At 47.1% G+C, this 18023-nt stretch overlaps 1 protein-coding gene across 20 annotated transcripts in view; it reads right to left on the bottom strand.

Moving 5' to 3' along the window:
• NIN (ninein) overlaps positions 1-18023 on the bottom strand; it is a 109007-nt gene that overhangs the window by 46582 nt on the left and 44402 nt on the right. For all 20 annotated transcript variants that reach the window (XM_037901342.2, XM_043548333.1, XM_027828315.3 and 17 more), the window contains 5 exons: positions 9964-10003; positions 7228-7418; positions 5395-5541; positions 4002-4169; positions 2434-2570 (listed from right to left, as the gene is read on the bottom strand). In XM_037901342.2, coding sequence (XP_037757270.1) covers positions 2434-2570; positions 4002-4169; positions 5395-5541; positions 7228-7418; positions 9964-10003 — 683 coding nt within the window. The remainder of the gene's footprint in view (positions 1-2433; positions 2571-4001; positions 4170-5394; positions 5542-7227; positions 7419-9963; positions 10004-18023) is intronic.

Below are 18023 nucleotides of genomic sequence, written 5' to 3'. Positions count from 1 at the left end.
TGTGCTGTACCCACCTGGCAACTGGATTTGTTTTTAATTACTCGGTCTCTGTTGGATTGGCTACATTGGACAGCTCCCTTAAGGGAGCTCGATTTTCAATTGTTCCATCTCTCTACTGGTAATTCTCATCCTGGAGTGGAGGTAAAGTAGAGTGGTTGAAGTGTACCGATGAGAGCTTACTCCTTTGCACTTTGCTGGAGACAGTTCTGTCCTTGGGGTCTTTTATTCAAAATCTCTTCCAGCACAAACCCGAATGGCAATGTAGTGAAAGGAGATGGGACCCTCCAAGCACTGGCAAAGGGATGACTATCATGCAACTGCAGCTCTCATCAGGCCTGACAAACTCACTATACCTACCACATTGCTGTCATGGTATTTATCCATAAAGAATGTTGGGTAAAGTATCAAATAAAAGCTCGTAGAATGCTGGTCATCACAAGCATTGAGAGATGTACGTATGGGTGTCATGCAAGGAGTTTCAGAGTAACAGCCGTGTTAGTCTGTATTCGCAAAAAGAAAAGGAGTACTTGTGGCACCTTAGAGACTAACCAATTTATTTGAGCGAGCTGTAGCTCACGAAAGCTTATGCTCAAATAAATTGGTTAGTCTCTAAGGTGCCACAAGTACTCCTTTTCTTTATGCAAGGAGTTGTGTCTATGTGCTAAAAATGTTTAAACTAGGTAACCAGGCAGGGATGATAAACAAGTTTTTCCCTGACAAAGAAATGTGGAGTGACCTGTCTGCTCAGGCCTCTGAGGTAAATTAAGCACAACACAAGGGGAGGTACATTTGCACGTAAGTCAACAGGAAAAGCCAGATTGACTGGGGGATGTGAAATCAGCCTGGGAAGGCACCAGAGACAAGAGCCAAAGGGGGCTGTCTTGCGTTTGGGGGAATAGAAGCAGAAGCAAAAAGAGATTTTTCTGATGCATTTCATGAGGAACACTCCTGGCGGAAGGGAGTGATTTGTGAAAAATCTGGCTCCTGATTTGACTGAAAATCAGCAAGCTCTGCAAAGGACTCTGAGAAAAAAACTGTGAGACAAAGGGTATGTCTATGTGATCGATCTATCGGGGATTGATTTATCACGTCTAGTGTAGACACGATAAATCGATCCCCGATCGCTCTGCCGTCAACTCCTGTACTCCACTGCGGTGAGAGGCGGAAGCAGAGTCAATGGGGGAGCGGTGGCAGTCGACCCTGCGCCGTGAGGACGTGAGGTAAGTCGACCTAAGATACGTCTACTTCAGCTACGCTATTCTCGTAGCTGAAGTTGCGTATCTTAAGTCGATTCCCCACCCCTCCAGCGTAGACCAGACCAGAGGATTGTAGTCTGCTAAAGTTATGTCTAGACTCTTAGAAGCGTATTCTACTTCTGTTTTATTTGTAACCAGTCCTGTTTCCACTATCCTTACTCAGTATCACTTAAAAAAAATCCATGTTTGTTAATAAATTTGTTTTTCTTTTATCATAAGTAGACCTCAGCGCTGTAATATTAAGCAAAGTGTGAATTCTTAGCTGAATCAAACAAGCTGGGGTATACCCTGCCTCTCTGGAGATAATGAACGTGGTAAGTTTCTTTGAGTGTCCAGTAACGGACTGGATACTCCAGGCGTAGGTGCTGGAACTAAGGGGGCTGCAGCACCCCCTGGCTTTCTATTATAAACATGGTTTACAGTTTGGTTCAATGGCTCACAGCACCCCCACTATACAAATTGTTCCAGCCCCCCTGACTCCAGGGAAACAATCTTCCAGGGGCTCAGGGACTTGGAGTGCACCAAGTGTTACCCGTCTGGCAAAGGACAGGCTGGCAGAATCCGGAGACGTTTGTCGGGGGCAGCTAACAGACTGGAGTGACAGGGAGCTGCACCCAATTCAGCATGAGCAAATCTCTTTTTTGCTGAGGCAGAAGGGTAACAAATGGTTCTGAGAGCCCTGAGAAAGTGTCAGTTTTGTACATCCCGTGTGCTTGCACTGTATGACAAACCCTACATAACACTAGAGAACCATAACTAGTCATCATCAGCATTCAAGGCAGCAGGCATCAAATCTCACCCTCCTCAGCACAAGGGCCATAACTATTGACGTACCTTGGCTATTACTGTTTCCAGCCCTTTAGGAACAAGCAAGAGAGACGCTCAAGAAAATCCTTGTGTGGTTTTGGTTTTTCGGAAGTCTGAGGGCGCTTTTCTGAGGGGCTTTGCTTCCACTGAGGTATGTCACTTTCCAGACTCGCAAAACTCAGGCTAATGAGAAATTCTGAGGTGCTGACAAAAAACCCTCAGGTGCTTCACAAGAGATACAAGGTTTCACACCGTTTTAGGGAGATGTTCTCTGAATTGTGGAGTAAGCAAACAGTATCTAAACTCCTGCCTGGCCACGTAACTAGGACACAAGGGAGATCTGATGGAGACTGAAACCCTGCCAACTTACAGTAAATGTCTGATCTCCATTTTGAAGCTGGCCAAGGCAGCCTGATGGGTTCCATTCTTGGTTATCAGGAGCTCATTTTCTAACGCCAGAGTCAGCTCTGTCAGGTTGACCTTTCCATCCAGGCTAAAATCCAAGGCCTGTAAAACAGCAACAAGTCAGCACAACAGGGCAACCTTCCCTTCTCCTGTAGGAGCTTAAAATGAAGGTGACAATAGAAAGCTGGGGAGGCCTAGAAGTGGCCTGTGCTTGGTGGTGAATCCGTTCTGAATGGCATCTCTGCAGGGATACAGAAATTTAGCTTCAACTCCCTCCCAAAATTAAATCCATGCTCTGGCAAAGGGGAAGGAGAGAGGCACAATTTCCTATTAGACACAGTAAATCAAGTGCACCCACGACAGAAGTGGCAGATGCATGTTTGTTTACTGTGGGTCTCAGCAAAATTGCATTTGGTTTTAATTTAAACGAGACAAGATGGAGGATTGAAAATAATCTTCCCAGATATAAGAAAAAAGTCTTGCAATAAAGACAACTAGAGAGGTAGGTTAATTTGTGCATGACCCCTTAGCTTCAATTAACTTTTGTATTTTATAGTAAAAACCTCACCTTAGTTAGGTCACAAAGCCCATTGCTAGTAATGACAATGGTGGAAGCTTAACCTAACAATCATTTGATGGGCCTCGAGTTACACTTTGTTTTAACGTAAGTATTTTACCATACTTAAAATTATAAAATATACGGTATGTAAAGACGACAGAAATCACGTTAATGCTAATAAAACCAGATAGGAAAAAAGCTAAAAAATAAAGTAATCAAGCAGCAAATGAAAGAGAAATTAAGGAGCTATGTTTCTCAAATGCCAGTCTGGCTAAAAAGAAAACAGCTATGAATTTTTAGACTAGGACTTGCTTGAGTCCAAACTGCATTTTCTTACCTAGGACGGATAGCACAGTTTTGGTGCAAGTGTTTATAGCAGCCAGTAATGCTCAAACTCAGTGTAGCGTTGACGGACAGATAGGAGAAAATTCTTACAGTGTATCCCCAGTGTCATAGAATCAAGAGCCAAGGACAAAATACAGGAAATTCTCCTTTAGCTTGTTCACAGCTTTTGAAAAGGTCGTCTGGGAAGCAGTTTGCTGCAGGGTGAGGACCTCTGTTTTGCAATGGATATGAACATTTTTATCCTCTGGATATGAAACACCCAACATGAGCCAGGCTGTCAAATTCTGCTTTCTATTTTTGTAAGTGCAACAATTTAGAGCATTCCGAGGCTGGATTATTTGGTTTGCTAGTGCAGTCTGGTATTTAGACATCTAAATAATTACACCGCCCCCTGTAAATATAGGTGGTCTACTTCAGGAAGGATGGAATGCTGCCCTTTGTGCTATCTTAAAACACATATTCACTCCGTGGGAGTTGTCACTTCTCATTTCTCTAAGCCTTAGGAAGTTACCATGGATATCAACATCCCTGCTGTTCCCAGCACTGCATCGTTTTACATTAAAAGTACAGATCCAGAAGCAGCAGCATCCAAAATCAAAATCAGGTGGCTGGGGGATCTACCCAATTACCGTGAGGATTTCATGGCCGTTTTCAATTCCCTCTTCATGCCACGTGTCAAGTACTCGCTCCACAGAGGCATAGCCCATCCCGTCGTCGAGGCTGGAGAAGACTCTGAACCCAATCGTGCTAGTCATTGCGGACAGGGCAGTGGTGCGTCTCCCACTTTCATCAAAGGACTAGAAGAGAGGAGAGACGGGGGTCTGCAAAGGCCAGCTAAGGGCAATACTGGACATTTGCCTCCTGCTGCCGAAGGAGGAAGGCTTATAAACTGAATTGCTGTAAGGACTTGAGTCTTCTCTGAACTGCACTGAGGTGGCTCAGGAGTACTTCCATTTAACTCAGTGAAATTCCAGTCTAACCAGGCCCTTGCTGTTAAGTTTCTAGTGTAAAACAAAGGAGGGAAACTTCTACTGTAGCAAGACAGGTTCTCAGGCTGATTAGAGTTTTACCCTGTTGTAAATACACAACTACGGGCAATTGGTTTTGAATGTTTTGTTATTTCCCCTAGAAGGGGTGCCTCAGGAATCCATCCACACGTTTACCTTTGCTGCCCCCACCCTGACCACGTAAAGTTTCAGTGGAACAGTTTGCCTGGCGGTGCAGGTTTTCACCCGATCACTGTGGGAGGACAAATTTCTTTTCCGTGGTACCAGGAGCACGGGGGTGCTTTCATAAGAGGGGACCGGGTGGTGGCTTATCCTGATTCCCCCACACTAAAACAGTTTACTCCTCTTTACAGGGTACACAAAGATAGCCTTTGTATTCATGATGGGCACAAGCAAACCCAGATGCAGCAGTCATTTTAACCCACCCCAGCTTGGCCTGTGACATTACTGCTGACTTTCTGGAGTCAGATAACCAATGCCTAGGGAGAGCCTTTTCCGAAAATAACGTGCTCTCTTTTCTGCAGAGATAACATGGAACATGTAACAGAACACTTGAAACAGTGACTGCTATGGTCCACAGTTCTTACACCAATGCAATATATTCTGGTAACGCCTGGGGCAAATGTTTTGATCAAGATACGTTCAAACAATTTTCTGTCACCAGGAACCTCCACTTTCCTCCAAGCAAATAAATTCAGCAGCAATCAGGTGCCTCCATGGAGAAATAAAAGCACGTGGAGCATGAGTCAGTTGCCACTGAACTTTACAGAAGGGCTCTGGCGGACTTTAAAGGACTCTGGTTCAGGCTCCTAGTCTAACGTGGTGTCAGGAAATCAGGTTAGAGATCAAGAAGGCCTATCAGCAGAATCAGGCAACAATACCTACCTGAAAGCTTCTCTTAATATTACTTTATCTAGTCTCCCAACCATCCAGGACTAGCTGCTATTAAAAAATGTCGCGCATTCTAGTCAAATGAAGCCATTTTCCAGAGAAATACTGTCCCAGTGCTTCTCACCTGCATGGAGAGGTGCCGTTTGAGTTGTCTGTATGGGGTAGAAGCTGATGGCGTAAGAGATTTTCCATTTTTAAATAAGCCATAGAAAAAGTCCTCTATGCTCATTGTGCCATCTTGTTCAAGATTATGGAACACATCTTCAAGCACCTGAAAGCGGTAAAATACAGTCAACGACTTTTGTACACATGGCGCACATCTCAGATGTATCAACATGAGACACAGTTTTACAGCTCGGCATAAACCAAACAAAATTCTACCAGTTTAAGTCTTTTGTGGAGATGTCATTTAAGGAGCAAACCAAAAGAATTACTCAGTTTACCAGAATAATAATAATAATACATGAGATGGCAATTATTGTATTGTGTACAGTGAGTCACAGAAATACCAAATACACTGAAGCCTGTGTACCAGTGCATTTTTCCCCTGCTACATTTTAAGCTGTTCTCCCCTCTCAAAACACAGTTTAAAGAATTTCACTGTCTTGAGGGGTAGTATATTCAAAGAGATATCTTCTAGAAAACATTTGCTCCATTACTCGGGGTTGGTCCTGCTTTGAGCAGGGGGTTGGACTAGATGACCTCCTGAGGTCTCTTCCAACCCTGAGATTCTATGATTCTATGCTCCCAAAGCCTTTTGGCATGAGGGTTTCAGAGCAAATCTGCAAGCTGGTGTTCTTTCAGCACATGAGTAGCAACTGAACGAAGGGATAGTGCAAGGTTAAAATAAGTACAGTTTACTACCACAAGGCAACCTGGTTTTAAAAACACCTTAATTTTTAATATGGAAAGTGTTTAAAATGTACAGTTCATTGACTTTTTGCACTTTTGACTATGAAAGAATCTCATCAGTTTCTTGTCCCTTTCAATTCCTGGCTCCCCAGTGGTAGCAGGATGCTGCAATGTTTGTGTTGCAAACACTGCAAATGAATATTATCCCGTTAAAATACAAGCTTCCTGAAAAAAAACCCATTTAAGTTGTTATTTGGGGGTGTAGAAAAGCTACTTTTTACAAGCCTGTGAATCCTAAACTGACATGAGAGTGTCCCAGTACACAATAAAATTCGTGTCAAATTTAGTTTTGAAATCCTGTTGAGTCACAAATATTGCCCCAGGGCATTTGCAAATGGAGCTCAAAGCGAGGGACTGTTGACTTCTTGGCAAGCACTCTAGTTCCTGATTAGGAAGTTTAATACCATGCAGTGATGTAGTGGTAAAAAAAAAAAAAAAAAAGTGGGCAAACTAACCTTTTTGATCCTCCAGACTGGGCAGTGACATGGTGGGCACTAAGGGGGTGCAGGGATTCCCTTAATCTGAATTGGGTTTAGGCTAGGATGACATCGGGGTGAGAACCAGAAGTGCCATTAAAAAGCATTTTTGGCACTCTCTGCTATACACAAAGTGATCAGAAGTGAGTTAACTCCGTATTCCCCAACCGAGAAGTGGATAAACTCCATTAACCCTTGACTACACTACTGACACCCTGGATACAGACCTGCAGTTTACTTTCTGGTTTGTAATCAGTTTAGACCCCATTTTACTGGAGAAACTATCATTAATTATGGCTGTTACTATCTTTTTATAAAGACAGGATCAGTCATTTGTTGACTCAAAACCGTTAAGCTCATTAGGAAGCTATCAACTGGGTTCGGATCCTGTTTTCCAAATGACCCCTTGTCTCTTTAAGATGTGCAATTATATGTATCCTAGGCATTTCTCAGAGAAAAGCAAGTCATTTTCTTGGTGAAAGTGAGGAGTCATTTCTTACGGAAAAGCCTTTACAGCACTTTGTGCCACCCCAGCTTTCCCCTGAAAGGAGAGCCCCAGAGATGGTTACCTCGCCATCCACGGTATGTAGCCCATACTGCTCACAAACGGAGATCAGCTTTTTCCTGTTCAAGTGGCCGTCTCTGGTGATCCCTAGATTCTCACAAACCTCCTGCAGCTTCTCTTCTATCCAGTCCTGGGGAGGAGACGACGCAGTCTGTGAAGCATTCAAGTCATCCGGATTCCAAAATCTCAACTGGCCTGAAACAAGGGCAGTGAGTTTGACATTATTAAAAGGAGGGATAAAAAGATTCAAAACACCATTGCAAGAAACTCTGGAGGACTTTCTAGGACTAGGTGCCAGCGTAGTTATGTCACCCAACACCTACAACCGGCTGTTTGCCAGCACTAGCAAGTTAGCTACCTTAGGGGCTTGTAATGGTGCCCATCACCACAGCATCTGGGCACCTCCTCCTTGCTTGGCAAAATTCTTAGTGAACTTCATGGGATCTTCTGCTGTGCTCCATCCCTGGCTGCGGGGGGCTCCACTTGGGGCAGGGATTTTAACTGTGTGTGGGGGGTGGGGGGAGAGATTGGGTTGCTGTGTCAGTCAGTTAAAGGAGGGACTCCATCAAAGGGAAGATCTTGCAGCGTGTCTAACTCTCACATGCTCCATCATGGGCTTTGGGATCTGCACTATCCAACGGGAAGGCAACTCCCTTGATGCTCAAATGCCCTGTAGTCTGTAACTCAACTGGGACCTGAACCACGAGGAGCTTTGGAGACTGGGATCAAGGCCTTCAGCCGGCAGTGAACGCAGACTGGGGGCCAGTGGAGGGACAAGAGCGTAGGCTGGACGTGCTCACTGCACCCTAGACAGAGGAGGAAGCGGTCAGCTGCATTCCACACAAGCTGGAGCTTTTGCAGAGTTGTGTAATCTCTGTCAGAGTTCTTCCCTCCATAGTTGTGTGTCGGCTACTAGGGCCAGACCTGGTTATCGCTAGGGTGTCCTACTGCCCTGGCCATGCTCCTACGGTAAGACGTTCAGAACCGCCCCATCCCAAAACCATCTGAATATGCCATTAAGCAAATGTTTTGATCAAGATACGTTTAAACAATTTTCTGTCACCAGCAACCTCCACTTGAATCCCTTCCTCCAAGCAAATAAATTCAGTGCAATACTATACAGCTGAAAATGTTAATGTTTAAAGGGTTACTTTGAAAGGTTTAGAAGACTTTGTTGCAACTCCCCACACCAGCCTGAACTCTCCCTTTTACACACCACACACACGCACACTCTGGGGGCTGTGGGGGAAGAAACTGGTATTTCCAAAGTAAGTGGGGAAACATTTAGCCATCTCTCAAATCAAAGCAGAGTCTTCAGGGTCTTTCTGTGGCTGACCAGCCTCCTGCGGTCACTGCTCTCGAGTGGTGCGCCATAGTCCGTGAAGGCAGTGTGCTCTAGTGGGCAGGGTACTGCAGTGGGTGTCAGGAGACCAGTTTCATCCCTGGATCTGCCACTGACCTCCTGCATGACCCTGCGCATTGAACTTCCGCGTCTCCTCCTACTCTTTGGACTGGGATGATCACTCCCTAGGTTTTGGTTGGAGCGTTTGGGCCACTGCTGTACAAGTGATAAGACACACACAACAAAACCTCAAGGGAACAATTTAAACTCTAGCCCAGGCAGAAGGAAATCATTTAATTCTGTGGCTCATGCTGACATCTAGTGGCCAAGGAGTGCACCTCCATCGAACGCTATCTCAGCATTCCCACTGCTGGGGAAAAGCCAGGAGAGGGGCCTCTTCGAGCAGCATCTATGGCGGTGGGTCTGCACCGCGGTAGCCCAATGAACCTCGTTACGCAGCAAGAAGCTTGATGTGTGTTGGTACACAGCTCCTCCCCCAGAACTCACAGCATGGGAACTCTGAGGAGCCGGCCATCACAAGACACGGGGACCTGCTAAGGGGGCAGGAGGAGAAACGAGGGAATGGGATAGGAAAGACAAAGCAGGAGAAGAGGGAGATGAATGAGAACTGGGGAGACGTCTGCTTGGGACAGAAGAATGAGAATGGGTGAAGGTAGCAAGTAAGAGGAAATGTGCCGCCCCCCTCCCCCCCCTCCAGGGGGACTGGGATGCAAGAAGCTGAGAACCCTTCGGGAGAGGGAGCAGGATTGAAGGTGATCTAGGGCCACTAGCCTCCAGGGTGGGGCTCAGGCAGCCACTTCTCCCAGGCCCTGCTTTTTGTCTCATCCCAGCCTTGGGGCAGGTTTCCATTTCAATATGCCACGACAGAAAACTGAAGCCCTGCAGTCTACCTGCCGTTTGTGTGAGCTGGTCACCGTTACACAAGCAGACACTCATCAGCCATGCTCCACTGCAAGAGCATCTAAAGCCCCCTCTCCAGCAACCTGAACGGAGCACTTCTGCACAGGCCCTAGGAACAAGCACCGGCGTCCCAGAAGCGCAAAACCAATATTTTCAACCTTTCAGAGGGACAGGTTCCAGCACACAGGGATCTTGCATCCCCAGCGAGAGTGAGTCAGGAAACTTCCCTGGTCCATGTGGTTTTTAGCTTCAGACACTTGCAGCAGTTCCTGGGCTCTGCCCCGCTGAGCATTGCCCCATGTCAGAGGCCCCTGAACACTCCCCAGGGGAAGATGCCGATAGCTCGCCTTACAACTAGATTAGGTCTGAATCAGAAATTCTTACCAAGAAATGGCCATTGTTTAATTTTCCTTTTTTCCCTCCCTTCCCCTGCTTAACTTTACAAGACTAAAAGCAGGTGCTTCTGCTTGTTCTTACCTTCTGCTTCATATTCCTCGCTGTCCTGAGTCTTCCAGTGCTAAGAAAATAATAGGTTCCACAGGTTATTATTATTCAAAGGCAGCACAGGTATAAAAGGAACTCTATGATCATCATCAGAGGAGCTACAGAATTCCAACAATGCCGAGATACTTTCATCTCCACAGCCCCCAGGGGCTAAGCTGTCAATCCCAGCCTGTCTGATGCCGTGCACTGATAGTAGTGTCTCTAGTCCAAGGTATTTCGGTGAGGGTTTGCCAGGGGCATTTCAAAATAAAATCACACTTCCTAGAAGTGTAGTTATTGCAAAAATCAGATTTGAAGATAACAGGCTAGAGCAGAGTCTGGTTAAACCAGTTCAGTTAGGAGGAAGGAAAGAAAGATTTTTAGAGGGCTCCGTTAAGCAAACCAGTCCATCTGTCTTTGTGATGGGAGCATGTGGATGTGAAGGGGAAGATTTAAGGAAGGGTATGTGCCTAGACTTCCAGGTTTTGGACCATCTTTCCAATTCTGGAACAGCACCAGTCATCTCTCTTCTGCTCTGGCTATATGACAACCCAGGGAGGACAAGAATGACTAGCTCTAGCAAACTACACACTATGATCTCATCAACAGCAGGTACCTGGAATAGCTGCATCTTGCACACTGCCAGGTCCGGAACCCGCTTTCCCGCCGCAACAAATCCACACAGCACACGCAGCAGATTTTCAGTGTCAAGATAAGCAGCAAGAAAGCTGCTCTGCACCCTTGTATACCGCCCCATCTGAACCAAGCTAAAATCCTGGCTCCCCCAGGCTTGCAGATGCGCTAAGAATTAAGGCAGCGTGGGTTTGTTCACAACAGCCTTTCAGAAGTGCGAGCACACCTTTAAATCCTACTCTAGGCATTGCTTCCAGCTGTGACAGGGTAGAGACAGTTCGGGGAGAGAGCAGAGCACGGACGTGAGGTGAAATCTAGAAAAAACGCATTTGCAGGCCGTGGACTGTACATAGGTCCACGTGGCAAATAGATACAACACACTAGCTTTAGCTTCTGAACGGTCCGAATGGATAGCGTCTTGTAGAGCGCGTTGCTGTAATCCTAGCCAAATATCCCATGCACCTGGGGCTGTGGATCGCCGGCGAGTAGCTGAGCTACAGTAAAGCCCCTCATACACGTATGATCAGGACATCTGCTCACAGAACATGCAACTTAAGGTGAACAAAGAGGCTTAAACTGTTCTTTAACTTGTCCACTGTGACACGGGTGGGACAGGTCAGCCTGTACTCACCGAACCTGTCCCACATTTGGAAAGGAAACCATCAAACGGCCGCTGTAGGACAGGAAATGAAAACAACAAGCTCCTCCTTACCTAAACTAGAATATTTACTGGAGATGCTGAAAGACAAAGCAAGTCACCGATGTACTCTCCGCCATCCCTATGGCAGCAGCCAGCTCCCTACAGAACGCCCTTCCCAGAGCTAGGGTGATCTTGGGTTAGCACAGTGCAACGGGTGGGGGGGGGGGGGGGGACGACGACGATGACAAAATTAGGAACTCGTGTCATTGCCATCTCCTTCAGAAAGGGAACAAGTGCTGGTGAGGCAGTCTGAGCACTGGGCGGTTTGCTTGTCCTCCACCAGGCAGCCGTCCTGTTACGATTCCCTAGCACGTGGCAGTCAGCACCCAACTATCTGTGCCAGGTTACTTCCACAGTTCTATATTTCACATATATTAGTTAAAGGATTTACCAAGCACTGCACATCCATCCCTAGATATTGCTGCCCCTAATCAGCGGATGGGGCATTTCATCGCTCATGTACTCAGCACACATGAAGCCCGGCAATATTAGCTTTCATTCTAACGGCAGTATTAGCAGAGGTTACTTTTCCACAGTTAAAAAGAAGCACACGAAAGCATACGCATGTGACTGATGGATTTAGATTCAAAGTCACCCAGGACACAAAAGCTCTAAATCACAATATAAAAGTTTAATACGTCTCATTCAGATTACAGCTAAAAGCCATTAATCTACAACGTTACCATGGAAACTGGATTAGGTCACTGTACTTTTTTAGCACGGCTTCTTGCTTCTGTTTCATCATCTGGTCAACCACATGATACCAGCTCTGAACAGCACACAATTTGCATGTCCACCACTGCCTTTCTGCGTTAATGGTACAGGAGTGAAAACCAGCAGCAGCGCAGTCTGGGGTGGGGGCAATTCACGCTTCCCTAGCAAGGACCCCCACGGAAAATAAAAACGGGTCTGGAGAATGCACCGCCAGAATATCCTCCAACGTGCGTGAAGAGTCCAACGCCTTCTATAGCCTCAATGGGACGTCATGGATGTAAGCGAGCAAGAGCTGCTCGCACAGGTGCCAATTTTCTTCTGTCCGGGTGGGTGCTCGACCCCCGCTCCGCCTCGAGGCCTCGCCCCACACTGCCCCTTCCCCCAAAGCCCCACCCTCGCCCCCGCCTCTTCCTGCCCCCTCCCCTGGTCTCCCTGGCCCCGCTCCGCTCCCTCCCCCCAGCACCTCTTGCCCACCACCAAACACACACACCGACATGCACGCACACCCACCATGTGACAATCGCACCAGCACAAAAAACTGAAAAGTTTGCAAACAACCCACAGCCTGAAATGTACAGTTCTGGCAAATATACCAACAGAGACTAGGAACGCATTCAAACATAGAATGAATGGCCTGAACGCGTGCCGCTTAGCCTCAATGAATACTACTCCGCCAGCTCCACTCAGCAATGGCATTAAAGAATTAGGTTGGCTGGATTCCTAGTTTACCTCCAATGACCTCTCAGGAAAGAAAAATATACAGAAAACAGGAGTCGGGGAGAACAAATGGCCACAACTTGTGTCTGTGGAAGTGGAAAACAGACGATACTCCTGTAGTCGACAACATACGGCCAAAGAATAGCCTCTAGGGCTCCAGAGATAGACGCAGCCTTCAAGCGTGTTTCTCAGCATCCTCCCTGAATTCCCTTTTGGTGGGAGGTGTGATTGGTTAAAGCAATCTGGATTTTAAAGCAGGAGAGGGTGAGGAGAAGTCTCTCTGAGCCCAGTTGAGTAGGGTTTACATAAAATCACAGAATATCAGGGTTGGAAGGGACCTCAGGAGGTCATCTAGTCCAACCCCCTGCTCAAAGCAGGACCAATCCCCAATTTTTGCCCCAGATCCCTAAATGGCCCCCTCAAGGACTGAATTTACAACCCTGGGTTTAGCAAGCCAATGCTCAAACCACTGAGCTCTCCCCCCCGCCCCCATATAAGTAGCATAATAATTTAAAAAATAAGAAATAAAGTAAGAGCTGAACTGAAGCCACTGAAACTTCCAAGCACTCATTGGAGAAGCACCAGGTAATTTCATAAATCCAGACAGTGCAGAGAGGCTGAATGGTGAGCTAAACACCTGTCATCCCTGCTCTATGCTGATAATCAATTGTTGCAGACGCTGAAGGCCGAACGGCCCCGTTAGCCTGACTGCTGCGGTAATTCACTTCATCTGCAGGCGCGCTCCTCTGCCGCCCAGCATCAGGGGCTCTATTGTACTTGGCCACTGCAGCATCAGCTGGCAGGACCCTCTCCGCACCCGGACTCGTTGCCAGACTGAATGCTTGACAACAGCTTCATTGTGAGGCAGGGGTACGGGAGGTCAGAGGTCAAGCAACACCCAAAATGGCTGCCACAGAAGGCAGCCAGCCTATTTCGGGAAGACAAAGGGAGACTGCCATCAGTGCTGTGGACCGTGCAGCTCAATGTCACGCAAGGCATTGTTGTAGTGGGCGGGATTGTTCTGCAGCGGGATGTGGGTCACACACATTACTGAGCCCGTGTGCAGAAGGCAGAGATTTTAGGAATGTATTATTTTGACAGACACATGCTTTGCTGGGCTGAAGAGCAGATGGCTTAGGTTTTCAATGATCACTAGCTTCCAGCTCAGAACCCATGTAAGCATCTGCAGCCCGTTACATTTGCTCGCTGCGGCCTCTCTCCATAATAACTTAGCAACCTCTCCTACCCTACCATCTGCTTCAGTGAGACAGACCTTTGTTCTCGGTCCGAATATATTGCTAATTAAAATGATGATCAGGGGCTCACACTGCGCCTATTCTATCCTGCACATGTTCAAGCGATCCCTAGCACCAATGTTAACATAAGATTTTTTTCTAGGGGGGAGGGAGGGAGGGAGGATGGCATGTGTTTGCTGAAGGGTCGACTCATTGATGCAAACAGCCGGAACAAAGATCCCCAAAACTGAGCAAGCCTCTAAACTGCAACACAATTTACAGCTGCTTTCAATTACAAAGCACCACCACTAAGAGCCAATAGGGAGTCCGAACAATAGCCACTCACAGCTCCTGTTTTAAAAAGATAAACATGCTTTGGATTATCAGATTTGTACTTTGAAGACTTCAGGATACCAGATTTTGAAAAAAGTCACCGACACGATTTCTCTGCCCAACTTTGTGGGCCTCTTGGCAAGTGACAGAAGCCAGGGATGGAAAATTTTCCAGTTTCAATTACAGCCTTTTCAATCAAAAGCAAAGGAAAGTATATGTTCATAGTCCTCAGGCTTTTCCCCTGATTAAGCTGTTCCTTATCTGATAAACATGCAAATTCAGGAATAAGGCATATGGCTAGGACATAACCATCCCTCCACAGCACAGTAAGGAAGGAGGCAAAAAGTTTGGGTTTTGGCCATCTTAGTAGTAGAGGATTGCCAGAAAGACTTCTAGCTAGAGTGTTATACGGGTTGTCCATCACCACGGTATCTAAATAATTTCCACCAGTAGTAAACACAAAAATCGCTCTTCAAGCCCTGTTGGCAGGGTCAAGCTTACGGTTACTGACAAGTGTAAAGGGTGCAGCTGCTGGCGTGTTTGGGGATGTAATTGCAGGGAAGCTCCGTTGAAGAGGAAGTGGGTTTTGCCCTTGGTTCTGAGCACAGTGAGCATGGGGGTCGTTTATTTGGCAGCAGGTCCATAGGCTTGGTCCAGCTCCTTGGAAAGCTCCGTCTCCTTAAGATACAAGTCTTCCCCTGCTTGTCAACAGCTTTTGCCAGTGGAACCATGCAGGCCTGGGAGGCAGCCATCATGGAAGGAAAGGAAAGGCGATCAGGTAGCTAGGGCAAGCACTATGCAGGGCTTTGGATGTCAATGCAGCGACCTTGAGCTGGACTCTGCTGGGGAAGGGGAAGCAGTGTACCAGGGTGATGTGTCCCTGGTAAGCAGTGCAGCCTCAGGGCCCTGGGCTAGCTACCGGGAACTGCAGCAAGCCAGCCCGGAAGTTACAAATGCCTGAATCACTGAGGCCAAATCAGCTACATGTAGCCACAGGCCGCAGTGAAAGGCTCCATCAGCGGGATGCTACATTGCAGTGTAGACACAGGAGGCATGGCTTGGGTGAGCCATGTATGAGGCTCTCTTCTCTATTCTACCTGCTGAAACCAGCTCTCTGTCTACACTGCTCTTTATCCCCGCGCTATCCGGGCGTGCAGTGTCTGTACGCTACATGATGCCGTAAGTACAGATGTGCCAGTCATCTCTTCGTTCCTCGCTGCTGAATGGAGTCCGTTCTAACCAACGTGCTGTCGGGCAAATCATCAATTATAATTCAAAGCACAAAAAAACCACAAAGAGTGGTACTTTTTGAACGTGGGGACTATTGGCCGACCCCCAGCATCGACAGCTGCAGGAGGTAAATATCTGCAACTCTGCTTTGCTGCTCTGAAGCGCGTCAGAGGGCAGCAGGTTAATAGCTATGATTGCAACAAGTTTTTAAAGCCCACGTCTAAGTGCTTGCATGGCTGCGGTGTGGATTAGCACCTCGTCCACAGGGCAGGCCAAGGCGCTCCTTCCCCATCTCCCAATTAGTCTGCACGTTAAGCAATGCGGAATGACTGAGATTCCGCAAACAAATTAACTACCCCCCCAACCCCCCATAGTATAAGCAGGAAGAGAGGACAGAGTAAAAGAGGAAGTGGTCAGCTTCAGACATACAAGATGAACCCTTTTAATTGGCCCAGAGGCTGATTCAAAGAAACATCCCAATTAAGCCACTGCCCCACTTTGTCAGACCCTTGTGGAACACATTGTGCTTGGGCTATTCACTCTTAATGAAGACAGCTACAAGCCGAAAGACACACAACAGAAACACTGGCCAAGGGCTGGCTTCCAAGGATTTAGTCCCACTAGCCACGTTTCTGAGAAGTGGCTTTAAAAAACGCTAAATGTCATCTTCGGGGGGGTCATTCCTAATCAAATCTGTAGTGTCTTTTGCTCCCCTGCAGAGCTGAGAAGTTCCCGCTACAGTCTGGGAGGCTGAAGATACACACAAGTTTTAGGGCTTCAGTACATATCAGCTGGCCCCTCTCGTTTTCAGACACACTACTGAGAGCATTACAGAAAGGTAGAAGGAAGGCACCGAGAAACTTATCCAAGTGTTGAGCAAACCTCACGAGGGACTATGCATCCCTCCTGAAAGAAAGCAGCACGAACACACCTGCATTAGGATGTTTCATGCAGACAGAACAAGTATGGCAACTTAGTTAACTGACTGACCTTGTTAATTTACCAGCCTTTTACACCCACTTTACAGCTAACAGAAAGGAATACAATTAAGCAGAGTTTTCCTAGCTGGTGCACTTCCCGAGGAGGTGTATTAACTCTGATGTTGAGGTCAGTGCAGTACACGTGGCCTGCACCAGAGGAGATGGATTAGTTTCTCCATGGTGGCAAGCAAACACATTAGTGCACGTATCACCACAGAAGCCAGTTCTCTTCCAAGTGTATTCAAGTGACTCCTGATCCGCACAGTCTAATTACTGCAAGGAAGGCGAGATTGGAAAGCAAAGGAACGTAGAGCCATGTGGAATCGTTGGCAAGCAACACTAGCCAGGAGCTTGGTCTTTTAAAGTTCTGGTCTGGGTGATGGTGTTTTTTTCAAGTATATTTTTAAAGTTACACGTTTCCCTTCTCCCCTATAGATAACCAGGTTTTCGCTGCACAGGAGTATTGCAACGTGTACGCTCTCTCTACGAACAGCTGCCTGCTCCTACCTGCAATTCCGTATTTCAACGTTCCGGCAGCGGGTGTGTGCGGGGTCAACTAGAGCACACCGGGGAACGAATTCCGCCTCCCTCTTTGGAAAGGTCGGTGCAGCCACTCCGCTCGGACAGCTATCAAATCCACAGCAGACATGCTCCTTGTAGGGCAGTACCAAAGATCATGGATCTTATCCACCACTTAGTGGCATGCGGCTTGCGCCCCTCAGCAGCCACAGCCCTCCAAGGAAGCAGGGGAAGGAAACAAAAACCAATGTTTCTTCTCCCTCGCTGGACAATTTCCACTGAGTGCTACTGAACATTCAGCATCAGATTGACAGTATTTGGCAAACACACAGCAGAGTGGCAGGGACCCAGCATCAGCGAGGTGCTGCTGTGGCCATATGCTAATACACCCTACCAAAGTTACACTACTTCTCCTCCCTTGCACCTTCTATGGCTTGTGGTGGTGGAAAGAGGAAGAGTCTCAGTGCTCACACGATGAGATGCACAAGTTTCATCCAGCAGTACCATGCTGGAGTTTGAGATGCCCTGATTTTACAGAACACAAGCGAAACAGGAGTTGAGATCTTTAGAATCATAGAATCATAGAATATCAGGGTTGGAAGGGACCTCAGGAGGTCATCTAGTCCAACCCCCTGCTCAAAGCAGGACCAATCCCCAATCAAATCATCCCAGCCAAGGCTTTGTCAAGCCTGACCTTAAAAACTTCCAAGGAAGGAGATTCTACCACCTCCCTAGGTAACGCATTCACTTAGGCGAGCACAAGACTAGATTCATTTAGGCGAGCACAAGACTAGATCTATTATAAATAAAGCTTGATACAATCATGCATCTCTGGAACTGAACATTTCCAGGCTGGCAACTGGAGATGCAGGGGCTGAGAGGGGAAAGCAGCTTTCAGAACCTCAGGAATATTTATGAAGGGTCTCTTCTCAAAGCACGTGTCATTTTGGTGTGGCAGATTATGGCAGTGCAATGGAAATCACTAAGCACAAA

This window comes from Chelonia mydas, chromosome 6, assembly GCF_015237465.2.
Source record: "Chelonia mydas isolate rCheMyd1 chromosome 6, rCheMyd1.pri.v2, whole genome shotgun sequence".
Taxonomy (NCBI): Eukaryota; Metazoa; Chordata; order Testudines; family Cheloniidae; genus Chelonia; species Chelonia mydas.
This window is presented reverse-complemented; position numbering and strand designations above follow the sequence as displayed.